Source organism: Molothrus ater, chromosome 13, assembly GCF_012460135.2.
Source record: "Molothrus ater isolate BHLD 08-10-18 breed brown headed cowbird chromosome 13, BPBGC_Mater_1.1, whole genome shotgun sequence".
Taxonomy (NCBI): Eukaryota; Metazoa; Chordata; class Aves; order Passeriformes; family Icteridae; genus Molothrus; species Molothrus ater.
This window is the reverse complement of record NC_050490.2, coordinates 13,168,449-13,184,525: the sequence shown is the minus strand read 5'-3', so window position 1 is coordinate 13,184,525 and position 16,077 is coordinate 13,168,449. Positions and strand designations below refer to the sequence as shown.

At 46.6% G+C, this 16,077-nt stretch overlaps 1 protein-coding gene across 3 annotated transcripts in view; it reads right to left on the bottom strand.

The window, feature by feature from the left end:
- The window catches only part of NTRK3 (neurotrophic receptor tyrosine kinase 3), a 218,511-nt gene that overhangs the window by 96,236 nt on the left and 106,198 nt on the right, over positions 1-16,077 (bottom strand). For all 3 annotated transcript variants that reach the window (XM_036389613.2, XM_036389614.2, XM_036389615.2), the window contains exon 12: positions 9,308-9,496. In XM_036389613.2, coding sequence (XP_036245506.1) covers positions 9,308-9,496 — 189 coding nt within the window. The remainder of the gene's footprint in view (positions 1-9,307; positions 9,497-16,077) is intronic.

Genomic DNA, 16,077 nt, shown 5'->3' with positions numbered 1-16,077 from the left:
CCCTTGCATACACCTGCTGGCCTGCACCTCCCTTGCTCAATGCTCCTCATCAATTACAGCGCAGAGACACAAAATGACTGATACTTTTAATACAAAGAGCCTGTCATTTATTTATTAGCTGGCAACAGGCCCTGCAGTCCGGGTGGATGTATTATAAATCAGCTGCATTTCTAACCATTAAAAATTCATCCAATTCATAATGTAGGATGCCTATAATTTCCTTATTAGTGTTGAGTGTGAAGGATTTTTCTTTCTCCTCCCTTGGCTCTTTGCTTTCCCAAGATCTTGCTCATCTGAGGATTAGCTTGGCTTAATCCTGCAAGAGGGAGGTGGAGGGGTGAGAAGGGCTGGGAGAAGGGAGACAAGGACTAAAGAAATTTTGTTCCAGTGTTTTCTTCTAATTGCAATTTGCCATATATACTTAAGAGACTTAGCTGTCTCCTGTCACACTTATGGGAGCAAGAGAAACTGCTTGTCCTGAATTTAAGAGATGTTTGTGTTGTAGGAGAAAAAAAATTCCCTTTTATCTCACAAAGGGAAAAAAGGAGTATGGTGGTTGGACAGGGAAGGATGATGTAAAACCTGTTAAAAGTACAAGTAAGATAAGAGCAGGTGTCCATACATTATAAACCAGTGCATTTAAAATAGATCAAACACATATATAAGATTTATATATAAAAAATAGGTAGGTATAGTAGCCTTCAGACTCAGTGCTCTCATTCAGTGAGAAAAAATAGGTTAGTAGGCCTGGAAGAAAGGTGTGACATTTTTACAGACCCACAGTGGTGACAAAAAACTTCAGGTGCTGCTGCAGAGCATCAGCAAAGGAACTTAGCATCAGAAAAAGCTGAGTCGACATGAAACTGTAAATCATCACTTAATTTGAGTACTGCAACCCATCTTGACCAGGCTTGGCTGCAGACAGCAGGACAGCCTGGTCCTGGGTGTGGTACACACAGAAATGTTCTTGCTTTCACTGAGTCTCAGCTTGTTCCCATCTCTTAAAGAGATGTATCCAGGGAGGGGCAGGGAGAGAGGGCTTGAACAGATTCAAGCCAGGCTCAGCACTAGGTAACTTGCAGTGTGTTTAGGAATGAGTGTGCAGGAATCTAAAAATTGATTATGCAATAACCCCTGCCTTAATGGGAGACAAGCCCAGGCATTGAGAGCAATGCTGTGACTCCAATGTACTTTTCACCTCGAGATGCTTGCATACAAACCTTACATCAGCTGCACATGGAAATGGGTTCACTGGGTTCTCCAGTGGGCAGGTTCACTTCAGCAAATCACATCTTGTTCAACATGTTCAACAGTGCTTTGCTCTCAGCCACGGTGAGAAGCAGCTGCTTCAGGTCAGGGCTTTGGGAGCACACAAGCAGAAGTGGAGCTTCCATGAGCAGCTTCCTCACCCCACTGAGACACTCCTTGGCTGCACCCACCAAGAGCAAGACAGACTGCAGGATGCTGAGGTGGACTGGAAGTGTCCAGCAATCAAAAATGACAATTTCTGCATTTTTGTTATGGGCAGCAATCGTGCTCTGCTCCACCTGCCCCGTGCTGCTGGGAGCCATCTCTGTCTGCCCACCCCATCTCCTCAGAGCCAGCCCCACACAAGGCTGGGAAACAAAAGCCTCCTTCCACACAAGAAACTCCTTAGGCAGAATATTTTTTTTACATGAATCTTTGCCCAAGTTTCAGGACTGAATGGGATGTTTTGGGCTGTTTAGCCCAAAAGCAGCACTAAGCACAGGTTTGAGGTTCTTTAACCTCTACTGACGTGCAAGTTCTCTGCTACATTCTGGGTTGTACTTCTTGTCCCACAGGGCAGAACCACTAATAATGTTCCTACTGTATGTGTGGTCATGCAAAACTGCTCCAACTCCTAAACAATGGCAGCTATTTTAAATTAGGAATCACAATTTAACCAGACAACGATCAAACAATGAGAGCCTCCAACCTCCAAACAAGAGAGACACTTCCTGCCTGATCACAGTGAGGCCCCACACACTTCTGAGAGATTTTAAACCTGACAAAGAGCCTGGGGAGACTAAAAAATCTCAACACAATGTCCTTGCAAACTCTGGGAACTCCTGGTTCCTTCAAGGGTACCCCATGGCCAGGTACCACAGGCACGTGCTCTTTTCCCGGAATGCAGAAGTACCCCAGCTGCCAATCATTATAAGCCACAAAAAAACTCATTCAAAACCAAGACAAATGTTTAAATGAGGGCCAAAATTAATCAATACCACCACTCAGCCCATGCACACATACACACACCAGCTATTTTTACAGCGACCCACAGCAAAATTCACACAATCCATGAGCCATTAGGAGCACACTCCTGACACCTGGGCTGCCTGAGTCTGCAATAGCCTCAGGTGGAGCACTGTGTTGCTACCTTTTGTCTTGCAGGGATGAAACCACCCCCATGAAGAGAGCTGGCTGGTGAACAGAGCCCTGCTCTCTCTGGCACAGACACCTCCTTCAGGTTTAAGCCCACCACAAGCACAAATGGATAGGGAGAAGCACCAAGACCCAGACACACAGCTGGTAACAGAGGGAGTGTAAACCTGGATTTATCCCTGTTGTGTCCCACTCCTCTCACCCTGCCATGATGAGCCTGGACTTGTACCAGACCGTGGGTGAGTGGACAGGGACAGTGGGGTGTGTGTGGAGCCAGGGAATGCTGCAAGAGGAGTGGGGAGTTCATCTCCCTGTATGAGATGAGCAGGGGGCTGGATAGAAGGTGGAATGTCAGGGTGTACATACACATCCTCCATGAGATGCTGCATTCTTGGGCACTCTGGTCCAACCCAACAGACGCAGGGATGAGGCTGCCAGGCAAAAAGAGCAGCCTGCTGCACTAGAGCCACTCCAAATCCAGTAGGAAAACAGGTCAGGACCTCCTCTCATCTGGCTTGTTAAGTTCTTGACAGTCCACACATCATGAGCTCCCTTCCTGAAATTGCCCCAGGTGAGCCAGCCCTGCTTCCTAGCCCCACAGACATCAGGATTAAACAGTCCAGTGGGGATGCTTTTAGGCAGAGGAGAAAGCAGAGTTTTGTACCAGACAATACTTCCCTGTCAAGCCCTTGATGTCTGTATCCAGCAGTCTCTCCACAGGCTGGTCTCCATCAGCAGCCCAAAGCCACATTCTTCTTGATTTAAGGGTTCCTCTTCCTCATGGATCTCCACCACCAGGAACCAATGTATCATCACTCAGCTGTGCTGCCAGTGTCACTTCTCCATTCCAGGGCTGGAGCCTGCTGGTTCCCCTTTGATTCTGGGTGTTGGTACAAATATCTCCAGTAAACACACATTAAAGCAACAGAGAATGGATCTAAAATCCAAACAGCAGCAGGAGGTGATCTTCTTGTGCTCAAACCAAGTCAGGTGCCCATCCCATCTGGAGCAAGCAGGGCTGCACTTCAGCTCCTCCTAAAGCAGGCAGAGACCAGGCAGAGCCACGCTGCATTTCTTCCTGCATGGTACAACCACACAGACAACATCTCCAGAGCTGCCTGAGGGGTAAGGTATAGGCAATGCATCTTGCCAGCCTTTCCAGGACATCGTGAAAAAACCTCATTTCTGCAGCACCATCACAGCAGGAAGGTCTGAAGTGTGAGACTGCAACTCAAAGTGCAGGTGCAATAGGTGGGATGGGCACTCCACTTCTGCAAAAGTAGGTTGGACTTCTGGAAAATGTGGCTATTTCTTCCACTTGCTCTTTCAGGGATAGAAGAAATGATGCAGAGCAGAAAATAGCTCCAGGCAGGAAAGCTGAGAGCTGGGAAGGTTGGCTCAAGTCCCACTGTCCATGGTGTGTCTCTTGTTGGTCAGATGTTGCAGCCTGGACAAGAAGGTCATTCTGGGCACAAGGGAAGTTCAGTTCTCCTCTGGTGGGGGACAGAAGCAGTAATTTTGGTTGCTCACACATTTCTTCAGACACCTACAACACCTGCTCTGGGAGCAGCCAGCCAGAGCCCACAAGGCTTCTTCAATACCCAAATCTTTTGCAGGATGTTCACATCAAACCTTGGAGCTCAGAGCAGTTTCCATGAGAGCCAACAGCAAACCAGAAGGGAGGGAAATTTGGAGGCAGAAGGTCATTGCAGAGACCCCCGATGCCTTCACCTGTTGGCAGCTGAGCTCTGAGGTCAGGGCTCCTCCACAGCCCCCAGCCACAAGCTCAGGTTTTGCTATGAACAGTGAGGAGACACAGCACAGAGCAGCAAAACACACATAAATGAGTAAACAGCTACTCACAGGTCCTCGTTAAAACCCTTAAAATACCTCACATGAGCTGAGTGAGGAGGACAAGACTGTGAGACCATGAGAGCTCCAGCTCAGAAGAGTCTTCACCCACAAGTGCCTAATTCAGAAGAATAATGGGAGCTGGGTCCTTCTGGAGAAGAGCCTGGGGACTTCATTTTAGAGGAGACAAGAGGAAAAGAATAGTTTGGAGAAACAGCAGAGCTCTGTGTGAGGGACTGAAACCTGTGGAGCCTGGCCTCAGGCAGGGCATGGGGAAGCAGAGTGCTGCTGTCACTTCACCCTGAGCTCCACATTTATATTACATAAAAAGAATATTTGATAAATTATCTTGTCCCTGGAAAAAAAAAAAAAAGGAAAAGTTTCTTTTCCACTACCAACTGTTTCAGTTTTCTTTTTTAGGCAATAAAACTACAAGCACTTATGACTTCAGTTTTATGTTGCTGCTGTTTTTGGCAAAAGTGGGACCATGAACTGACCGAAAATAGAAATGCTGCATACTTTTTATCTTCCCATGCCCAGGATGAACAAAACACACTAGGCAAATAAAAAAAAATTAACAGTTCTAAGGGTAAATATCCTTTTCATTTTAGTTTTGGAGATCTATTGAAAGCAGAGTTAAGAAAATCTATTTGTTTAAGAATTATGATTTTTGAAATGACCACAATGTTCCTTTTAAGCTGCACTGAAATAAAAGATAAAGACAGGGTACTGAGTGAAAGAGTGCTGATGGCGCTTTTATTGTGTGATTTGCCTTGTTTTTTTTCTGAAGTACTTCTTTTTAGCCGATTACCACGTATTTACAGTTAGTGTAATTATATCTAATTACTTAATTAGCATGAATACATGTAATTACTAACTTTGAATATGTAATTATGTCAGGGCAGCCTGTAATAAATGAGGTTGAAAAAAACCCTCATTAGGACTCTAGGAAAGGACGGCTGCTCCACCCGTGTGGAGAATGCATCCCAGTCCCCAGACTGAGCCAGTCCTGGAAAACACAGCCAGCTCCAGTCCTGGCTGGCAAAATCCTCCCCCAAAATCAAAGAATTTGTCCCAAAAGTTCAGCTTCACATTACTTGTTGCAACTGAGCATCCACTGCTGGGATGCAGGTGGGGATCTACCCCCCAGATCAATTTTCTCCATCAGGGTTTGGATTTTTGTCTCCAATTTGTGTAATTCTCCAGAAGACCTGTTTTGTTAGATGAGAAATACAAGGGAACTGAACAACTCCAAAACTGTGCTGTGGCATTTGAGTAAAGCTCAAGAGATCAGATCCAAGAACTAATCTGCATCTGATGCATTGTGCTTAGAATTAATTACTACTTAATTACTATTATTAAAGTAAAATGACCTTCCAAAATGTTTCTTCTGAAACATTACCAATATTTCACCACAGAAATCTCCAGCTACTCATAATTGCAAAACTTGAATTTTGGGAATTCAAATCCTGAACTTCAAGAGAGGGAGGTAACATAAGAAGCTGCTGTTACTGATGGGCCTGCCCAGAAGGACAAACAGCCACATTCTGGACAGAAATGGGGGTAGACTAGATCATATTTTGCATTACCAAAATCTATGACCATTGGCTGATGTTATGTAGTCCTAAACTCTCATCCCCATCACTTTCTCTGCCCACTGCGCTTGCCACAAGTCCCATTCTTCTCTTCTGATCTGTTTATTTCCAGATATAGAGGTGCAAACTCATCACGACCTGTTGCTCTTTGCCAAGCAGATATGAACTTGATTTCCCTTCCACGTGCACAAGATCAGGAGAAAAAGGCAGTTTTAGCCTATTCTTCTGAAACCCACTTGTGGCTGGACTGTCAACGTTGCCGAACTCTTTTCTTAACCCTCCAGGTAGGGCCAAGGACAGCTGAAGTAAGGACAGGATGCAAATCCAGCACGGCCTGGAGTTAGAGCACAGAGATGGGGGAGCATCTTCTCAACAAACAAATGCTTCAACATGAGAAAACACAGTGATTCTGGTGTCTTCCATGGCTCTTTGAGAACCCCTCACCCAGGAAAGGAAAGAATTCTGAGTCAAGCTTGTTCCCCCTCTGCACTAAGTCAGGCAGTAACAGAAAGAGGGTGAGACAACTGCAAAACTCCCAGAAAGGCAGAAGTGAGGGCTGGTTCCTGTGCCACTCATCCCACCAACACAAGGACAGCACGTTCCCAGTGAAGAACAGGTCTCTGTCTCCTTGGGGACACATTGAGAAGAAGATCCCATGGGACAGCACAGCACAGAGGGAGCGAGAGGCCTCCAGCTCCACGGGCAGGGAGCTGCTCTCCATACTTCAGCTGCAATTCCATTATGCAGAGCTAAGTGGCTGGGAATAAACATCCCTCATCCCTGCGTGATAAGTGATGCTTGCTAGTATGGAGGGTGACAGAAATCTATATCACATCAATGTACTATTAATACTGCATTAAGCACACAGAGTTTGCTCCCCTCGCTGCAGCACGGCACAGGGTATCAGCATGTCCTCCACCCAGGCAGCATCCAAGAGCACTGAGATGCTTGCAGGAGGAAGGAAGGAGAAAAGCTTCATGCTGGAGAGGGAAAATGCTTGCTGAAGATGTTGCTCTAGCAACAGCTCAGTGCAAAGGAGAGATGCTGGGTGTCACGGAACACCTTTGCTCACAGCTGGGCAGAAGTTCTGGGGGAGGTGGTGGAGTGAGGAGTTTGCATCTGTACAGGCTCAGCTGGGCATAGAAGCACTCCCCAGCCCAGAGGAGCTCTCTTTAGAAGTGACAGCAAAGGGAGAAGTGTTTGTGTCCAAGCTCTGCACAGGGGAAGGGAAAAACCCTCCAGCATGACAACCACGGGGAGAACAGGAGCAACAAATATTCTGCAGCCCGGGCTTATGTTGAGTAGAGCACATCAGATCAAACAAACCCCTTACAGCAAAAGCTCCCCAAAGCATGGTTAATTTAATAGGTGAATTATGAAACTTTCCAGCCTCAAGCAAAGCCACCAGTAAAGTCAGAAGTTTTTGACCAAGTTAAAGCCTGGGGACTAAAATACAAAACACACACCAAATTCAACTCTGCCTGAGGAGTCAAGGATTGGGTTTTGCCCCATGAATGACAAATCTAAAAATATTAGGGTTTTTAACATGAAAGCACCCATCTGTAGTTTTCCTCTTATTATCCCCCAAAGGGAGTAACAGTGTTGTGGGGTTTGGTTTCAGCCCCACTGCCTTGCAGTCCTGGAGAACCTGGAGCATTCCCTCCCGTGGCACCCTTCACAGAGAAGCGCCTCCAGATGCCACCCCAAGCATCTCTGTGAACCCTTCAGATCCTACTCAAACAGCCCCGTGAAGCTTTGAGGTCAAATCCTGCTGTGAGTGACTTCCCCTGCAGCCCATCCAGCTCTGACAAGTCCCACAGGGCAAAGGCTCAGAGCAAAACTTAATCCTTTGAGGTTTAAGCTCTGCTACAGCCTCAAGAGCACCCACATCTTGCACTGGTCGGCGTGCAGATTAAAGAGATCTGAGACAGCACAGCAGGGAAAGGAAGAAAAAGTAAAGCGGGGGAGCCCTCCCTCCCAAGCCATCAGAGTTTGTAAATCATTTTGAGATGAGGTGCTATAAGAAATGTAAAATATATAATTAACAGCACAGAAAAACCACGCTACATTCAGCTTCTCCACTCCTGCCTAATCACCGCCCTCCTCCTCCCCTCTCTACAAACAGACCAAATTTAGCACATTGAAATGAAAATCAAGGGAAAGCCAGGCACGTTCTTTGGGTACATCCCATCGCTCTGGCAAATGAAGGACAGTGCTAAGGGCTTGGGCACAAGCCAGCAGGACCCACGAGGGTGCACAGTGGGGGCTGCCCAAGGGATACCTCCATGGGAGCAGCAGCTGCAGCTCCCCTTCCCCTGACGGAGGCCAGGAGCAGCGTGCTCCAGCTGAGCACTCAATGCCACATGGCTTCCTGCAGGCTGGGAGATGGGCCTTCTCCCTGTTTGCAGAGGCTGAGGTCAGTCTCCTGCCCCCATGAGTCAGCAGCAGCCAAGGGAAGAGCAGAGGTGACATCAGCACAGCACTCCCTGCCTCTGGCTGGGCCACAGAGATAGCAAAAGCTGAGGGCCTTTCACCTTTTGTTTTGCAGGGTCTTTATTCTTCCAGTTCTACCTGGAACCAAGACACACCAAAAGGATGCAAAATAGCAAGAGAGGAATGTTACCCAAACCTCCTGCATTGCTCAGCTTGCATGTCAGAGCTGGTAAGAGGCCTGGGAGAGCTCAGCTACCGCCTGTGAGCCGCATGCTGGGGAAGGCTGCATCCCACCACTCGCGTGGGAAGTGGTGCAGGACTCCCAGAAAAGCATCCTTTTACACAGCACTTTTCTTTTATGCTCAGAATTTAGAAACACAACATGGAGAGGGACACTTGATCACCTCCTGCTAGTCTAATGAGCCCAGTTCATGAACCAAATTTATACAGGAAAGATGCAGAAGATTTACAGAAGCCCATAAAAACAAGACATCCAGCATCTAAAATTCCTGGAGACAAAGATAGCTCCAGGCATCTGCCACACCTATGCCCATGTATCCTGAGCTTCCCCATGGCCCTTTGGGGAGCCAAAGAGGCAGCCCCATGACTGGGAAACTGCTGGAGGAGGAAGGGGAGGCAGGTCCTTTCCCCAGCCAAGCAGGGGTCACATCCATCCCCACGCTCCCAGGGGGCTCTTGCTCACACCTGGGACCTCATGCTTGGAGCTGATGAGGAAGAGCCCGGCTTGGAATGGCACTTTCAGGCAGGGGTGGGGAAGGTGACGGGTGGGTGGCAGAGGGAGGGTGAAGGGAGGTGAAGGTGAGAGTGGAAAGTCTTTTCTGGAAGCATCTACATGTATGTTGTGATTTCTGAGACCTGAGATTCACTTTGGTTTCTGGACCATACCAAGACCCACTCTCCTCAAAAACCTCCTTCTCTTCTTCCTCATCCTCTTAACCTCTCCCTCCCCGCCCTCCTTCCCCCAGCCCCCCAGCCCACCCCTGAGCCCTGGTGGGGGCACTCACACGTGTCTGGCTTGTGGCAGTTGTGACCTTGTCGGAAGTACTGGGGGTTCTCGATGACGGGGATGCGCGTCATGCCGATCACCACCGTGTCCGGGCCGGCGTCCAGGGACGAGGGCGTTGTGATGCCGTGGTTGATGTGGTGGAGAGGGCTGGCTGAGTCCTCCTCCCCACTGATCACTGCCACAGGACCTGCAAACAGCACACACGCCCGTCAGGGACAGCAGAGGACAGGGAGGCCTGTTGATCGCGTGCTCATGGATGAGCCACCACCAGCCTGTCCTAGCGTTCCTGCCAGTTGTCTCATCCCCGGGCTTAGTTTCTTTGGGCAGCTCACAGGATAGGAAAGACATCTCAAGTTTTCCTTCCTGGCTTTGAGGTACCAGGTTAAAAATCCCAAAGGGTTAAGCAGCTACAGGTGACACTGCATCAGAGGTGAGTCATGCAAAAAGTCCTCTCCTAGGGTTGTCATGAGAGAGCAGTTGCTGTGGTGCTTGTATACTCTGGCATCACAAGCTTGGCAGAAATCATAACCAGGCTTAGACTGAAGAAACACCACCCCCAAAGAGTTAGTTCACCTGAAATCCATATTTGTGATATGTCTGTTGCCCAGTGCGTTGCCCATCTTTTCACTCTCCTGCAGCTTCACCTGAGCAAACTCACCGAGCCCTTCAGTCAGGCTGATGCTTACAGGGACCCACAATGTACTGGAACAAATCCTGCCCAGCTCAGGCTCATTCCCACCACCATCACCACAAATGGCAGCACCTTCCCCTTACCCTCTTGAGCCCCAAAATTCACAGCGCCATCAGACAGGCAAGAAAATGAAGCAAAGTAGTAAGGCATGCAATATAGGAGCAATGGAAGGCTTCTATGCCTTATGTTTTATTTTGGTATTAGACCCTCTAATACATGTTTCAGACATTCTTGCTGCATTGGTGTTGGACAAGGTAGGCACCTTGTGAAATCTTGCATGAGGCCTTTTCAATATTTTAACAAGAGAAGAAAATCCACACTCAACAAGTGACACTCCTTTTCTCCTGTCTGGATGTTACCAGGGACTACCAGAATCTTGAGTAAAAAGGAGCAGAGATGCTGCAGTTAGGCTTTCAACTTATTCAGAGCAGCCAGCCTTTTACCTACACTGCATAAAAAATGCTCATCTCCCATCAGTAATGTGCTTCTAATTGCACAATTACTTTATTATGTAGCACTGGCAACAAAGAAGGGACTCTTCAAGCCATTTTGCTCTTCAGAGCTACTGGGAGGACGAGGCGAACACCGGCTCCATGCAGCCATTCTGCCTGCATTAATCTAGTCTAAAGGCTGCTCATTTTTGGAGCTTCAAGTATTGTTTGTTCTTCCAAGTGGGATATAATAAAGTTATTGTGTAATTAGCAGAGTCTTGGCAGCTGTGACAGGTGTTTTAGTCACGAGGAAGAAAGCTCTCGCCCTTTACTGTGAATTCCTTCTGGCAGGTTCTGGCTTTTTTAATGTTACTCCCCGGGCCCGCGTGACTTTCCAGCTCTTGAGGTGCAAAGGCAAAATTCAGCTCATGATGCAAGATGCCTCTGTTGGGACTACACATGGTGTACTTCTCCAAACACAAAAGACAAATGGGCAATTTTGGTTTGAATGACTTTTGTTCCTTTGCAATGTCAATTCATTGCAGACAAACCAGGAGGACTCGGTTTTGCATGATATGCACATTTCTTCAGCCACACCCTGCACTGCTGGTTGGTCCAGCTGTGGTGGGAAGGGGAAAGAACTCTGCTTTTCAAAATGCAGTTCAAATAAAAAATCATAAAAATATCAACTGGTATAGACTGGTGCAAATAGTCTGAGGGAAGACCGTAAAGATCTTCCTTGCAGTGGGAGAGGCTATTGAGGGCTTACTGCTTTCCTTAAGAAGCCTAGTCATTGCTCCAAAGAATGGCACCTCATCAGGCAAGGGGATGTGAAAGGCCTCTCTGGTGAATTATAGTCAGGTTGGATGAGACTTTGAGCAGACTGGTCTCATGGAATGTGTCCCTGTCCATGGCAGGAAGGTTGGAGTTGCTGATCTTAAAGGTCCCTTCCAACTCAAACCACTCTGTGTTTCTGTGTGAAGGAAGTTTTCATTGCCCTTTATTCTGAGAGCAGAAACCCCACCTTTGTGGCAAGGAGCAAAGAGGATGTAACCAACCATGGTACAAACACCAGGCTGACACAGACCCTGCTGAGGATCTGCTTTTCAGAGACTCACAAATCCCTGCCAACATTTGACCCTTGCTGTTCTTGCTTGCTCAGCACCTCCTCATTTTTAGGGAACACAGATCATGGCAGTGTCCCTCTAGCACAGGCAGGTTGAAAGGGCACAGCTACATCTAAAAGAGCAGGGGACAGTCCAGGAAGTTGGGTACTTGTGAAAATAAGCACAGCAAGCATCTATTAGCCAATGTTCTTGTGGCCATTTCCCAGGCAATAAACAGACACAGAGTTTGACCTTCTATACACTCCACAGGGTTGTTGTTTTTTCTGTGGGTTACTTCTTAGGAGGACTTTCTTCATGTGTTATCTTAGTTTCATGCCCCAAACATATCCAAGATCTTTGAGGCATGAGGTAACCACATTTCAGCTGATCCACAGCTGCATCCTCACTCCTCACAATGCTCACAATGGACATTGTGTCCTCTGAATGGACTCAGCCTCTGAGTCATCCAGTTCAGGTCAATGTCACCAAGCTTATCAATTTACAAGATCTGCCAACCCTCAAAAGCCTGAGAGCTGAACTCTGATTCTCCATCTCAACCCCTCCACATCTCTGCAAAAGTGGGAAACCCCAAGAACTGCAAAGGCAGAGGCACCACAGGGAGAACACGACATGTAAAGTGTGTTCTACCCTTGCAGTAATCCAGGGACAGTTTACTGCCTCCAACTGTACTTCCAGGTCTTGAAAAAAACTGAAATAAATCAGTCCCAAGAGTCCTAAGGAACACTTACAACACATTCACTGCATTAGCCTTCCAGCTTTCCAAAACAGTTCTGGTGATTGTAGGCACTGATTTGACATGCCCTAGAACATATAATTAATCCAAATATCCTCTAAAAGATATAATTTGATTAAAGGCAATTTTCAGTTGAGGACTTCTCCAAGTTTCTCCTATTAGGTTGTGGGGTTTTTGGGTTTGGTGGGGGAGTATAAATCTGGACAACATTAATTCCTACGGCCACAGTCGTGCTGCTTTATCCCATTAATTCTCCCATTCCCATTTCCTCTAGCTGGTCACTGCTGAGATCCAGTTCCCTCAAAGCCCACAGCCTCTGTGTTGTCACTCTGAGACTCAGATGAGTGCTGGACTCACTGTGCAAGCCTGAGACACACTTTAAAAACATCGTGGATATCAAACAGCCACCAATCACTTTTATAGGTGTGACTATTGCCCTGACTCAAAACATACTCTGCCATTAGCAATTCCTGGAAATAAAGCAGCTACCTAAACTTCAAATTTTTAAATTTATCTTGGCAATAGCATTTTTTTTTTTTTTTGCTTTTAAGTAGACAAAGAGGTCCAGTTTTCTGATGTCTAATGCTGATGAATAGCTTTATTTGGAAGAATTCTCACTGGTTTCACCAGTACATTTTCCAGGTAAGGGTAAAGGAAAAAAAAATTAAGCAGAAAATAAAAGAGAGTACAGATTTTAGAGATTTAACTTTACTTTCCATTTGACAGGGAAATGTGCAGAGAGAGATAGAAAAGAAGACAGTTTTGTATAGTAAAAATGTATAATAATAGACAAAAAGGTGGCTTGGAGTAATTCCTAACATACCATCATGTGATTCTAAAACATTATATAAAATAATTCAGAGCTTTTCAGAACAGTGTCTGTTTTTGTGAATAACTCAGCCTGCATTATGGACAAACGTACCACAGATATTAACTATAAAAAGGATCTATTTGTTAAAACTTTAAGAAGTCTGAAACAACTGAGCTCTTTTCCATGCTAACCTCATGCAGTTTTCCTGACAAGGAGGCAATTCCAGCAGCAGTGATGAAGGCACTCCATCACTCCTTTTCCCTGTGAGGAAAGGCTGGGGAGATGTTAGGGCTGCCCAGGGTTACCCCAAGGGAAGAAGCAGCTACTGCTCCAGCCCCTTCACAGCACCAGTGGGAGAGTCAGCCACAATGACCTGGAAATCAGGACCAAATTCATCTGATGATCACCAAAGAGCAGTGAGGCAGCTTGGAAATGTTACTTTTGGAAATGCTACAAACAGCAATTCTGTTCTGCCTTCCCTCCCACATCTCCCCTACAGCCAACTCCTCTTTCCTGAGAAAAACACCTCACTCAAACACCACCATTCCCAGCCTCATCTCCACCCTCTGTTCTCCCCCAGCCTCCCAGCCAGGCTGCACTCCATCCATCCATCCATCCATCCATCCATCCATCCATCCATCCATCCATCCATCCATCCATCCATCCATCCATCCATCCATCCATCCATCCCAGAAATGTTCCATCTCGTCTCACCTCTTTGCATCCACCCTGGCATTATCATCTCTGTAAACACTCCTCCAGATTCCCCCAAAATCTCTGCTTTTCAGAAAATCTCTCATTCTCTGTTCAGCACTGTTCCCCCTGGCTAAACTGGAGTTTGGCTTGGTGTTTGCCTTCACCTCCCTGTTTACCTGGAAGCTCTGTGAACGGGATACAGCCTTCAGTCCATTTCTGTGAATTGCCTGGTTCATTCACAGTGTTATACAAACAGCTTGTTACTCATGAAAAATAAAGCAAATAATAATAGTAATAAATAGCTTAGGGACCCCTGTTTGAAAGATCATATCATAGTGGGAAATTATTTATCAAGGCTCAGAGCTATACTTTATGATAAAACAGGCTCAGGAATATAGGGTACTGTATAAATAACCACAGATTAGAGAAGATAATGGTCACTTCTCACACATTTGTAACAGAATGAATGCCCCAAGGCAAACAGGTGAAGAAACAACAAAAACTCCAGCTTGGCATTACAGTAACCTCTGCAAAGCAACAAAAGCAACTGAAGGTGAAGAAAACATGACCTCTAAGGGAAAACTGAAAGAATTATGCTTTGTGTTCAGATGAGAAGACTGAAGGGACACGTGATAACAGCCTTCAAACATGTAAAAGGTTGCAGCAAAGAGAAATATAATAGCTGTTCTCCACGTCCACTGGGGATAAATCAAGAAATAATAGGTTTAAATTGCACTGAGGGAGATTAGAGTGTGAATGTTCTCCCTGATGCCTCATGGTATGGCTGGTTGAGCACTGGAACAGATAACCCAGGGATGCTGTGGGGGTTCAGCCACTGCCAGGCTGGGGAGGGAGAGGTTAAAGAAACTTCTTTCAAGGACAGTTTAGCTGCAGGGAGCGATGCTCTCAGAGCCCTCACAGGCTGCAGCACTTTTTACCTGGAGCCAGAGCCCCTCAACATCTTCCCTTCCTGGTGCTTCCAAAGAAATTCCAAGGAGGGCTCTCTGCAGTGCTGCAGAATAGTTTGGGCAGCATCAGAGGCACTGTGGGTGTAGCTCTGGTCTCCAGCATGGTTTCAGAAAGGACAACTCCCTGCACATCCCAGGCCAAAAGCTCTGGAGAGAAAACAACTTTTCTGAGGCACAGAGTGATGTGAGTGCTCAGGGCCACAGGGCAATCCCCTCTCCCCACCCACACCTCTGGGAGCTGTCGTGCAGAACACCATTTTTTGATCAAAAGTGATCACTGCAAGAGCTAATTGTGCCATCTCCACTTTCCTTTGTAATAGAAAGAAGCCATATAATTAACCTACTTAATTAGGAACTGTATATGACCCATAACTAGGGAAAAAAAACAAGCTCTCCTAATAAAGTGGGTCACCGTGCATTGTATAGCAAGCAGAGACCTCATTAAGTTCCAATATATAGTATATAAAATCCCTTCCTCCTCTGACTCCAAACCCCTGTTGGCACTTCCATATTTCCCCAATCATAATCCTAAATTCTCTTCTTCAAAAGGTCATATCACCAACTGGCAAGTAGATGATTCCAAGGCTACATCTCTCAGCCCAGCTTTAGAACTCAGAGCTACACACACGCACATAAACAAGGGTAAAAATAACCTCAAACTTCAGCTTATCAGGAAAACAAACAAGTTTAAAAAGAAACTTAAAAAAATTACCAACCTTTTGTTGGAGCTGAAATCAACCCACACCCCAGGGCTGATCTCTGCACTAACAATGAGAGGAACTGAAACTCATAAAAGAATAAGCGAAAGCACAATAAATACAATTAAAAATCCAGCCATGCTCAGAGCAAGATTGCATTTACTGTCTCATAAAGAGAGCCTTGTCCTTTCAGGCAAACAAAAGAAAATCAATTTCTTAATTTTTATTGACAGATGTGAGCAGGGAGCCAAGGCAGAGCTTGGTGCCTAGGCGGGGCCTGTTTGGAGCCAGCCTGCCACGGGCTCCAGCTTGTTCTCTGCCCTCCTACAATGGGAAGCAGCCACTTCTCTTCCCCAGAGACACCAGTCCCAACCACAGTGTGGTCTATCATGTGGCATCTCTTCCCCTGAGCGACAGCAAACCCCTCACTTGTGCAAAACAATGGGCTTTTTCCAGACCTCCCTCCTAATTCCAGCACTCGGCGCCCTCTTTGTTGCCATCACCTCAACCGTGTCCAAGTAGCATTTCCCACATCCATACAGCTCAATTCTATCTCCATGGCCCAAATTCCCCCCAGCTATCCCTGCATGATGCCAATGGACCAGGAGGGCAC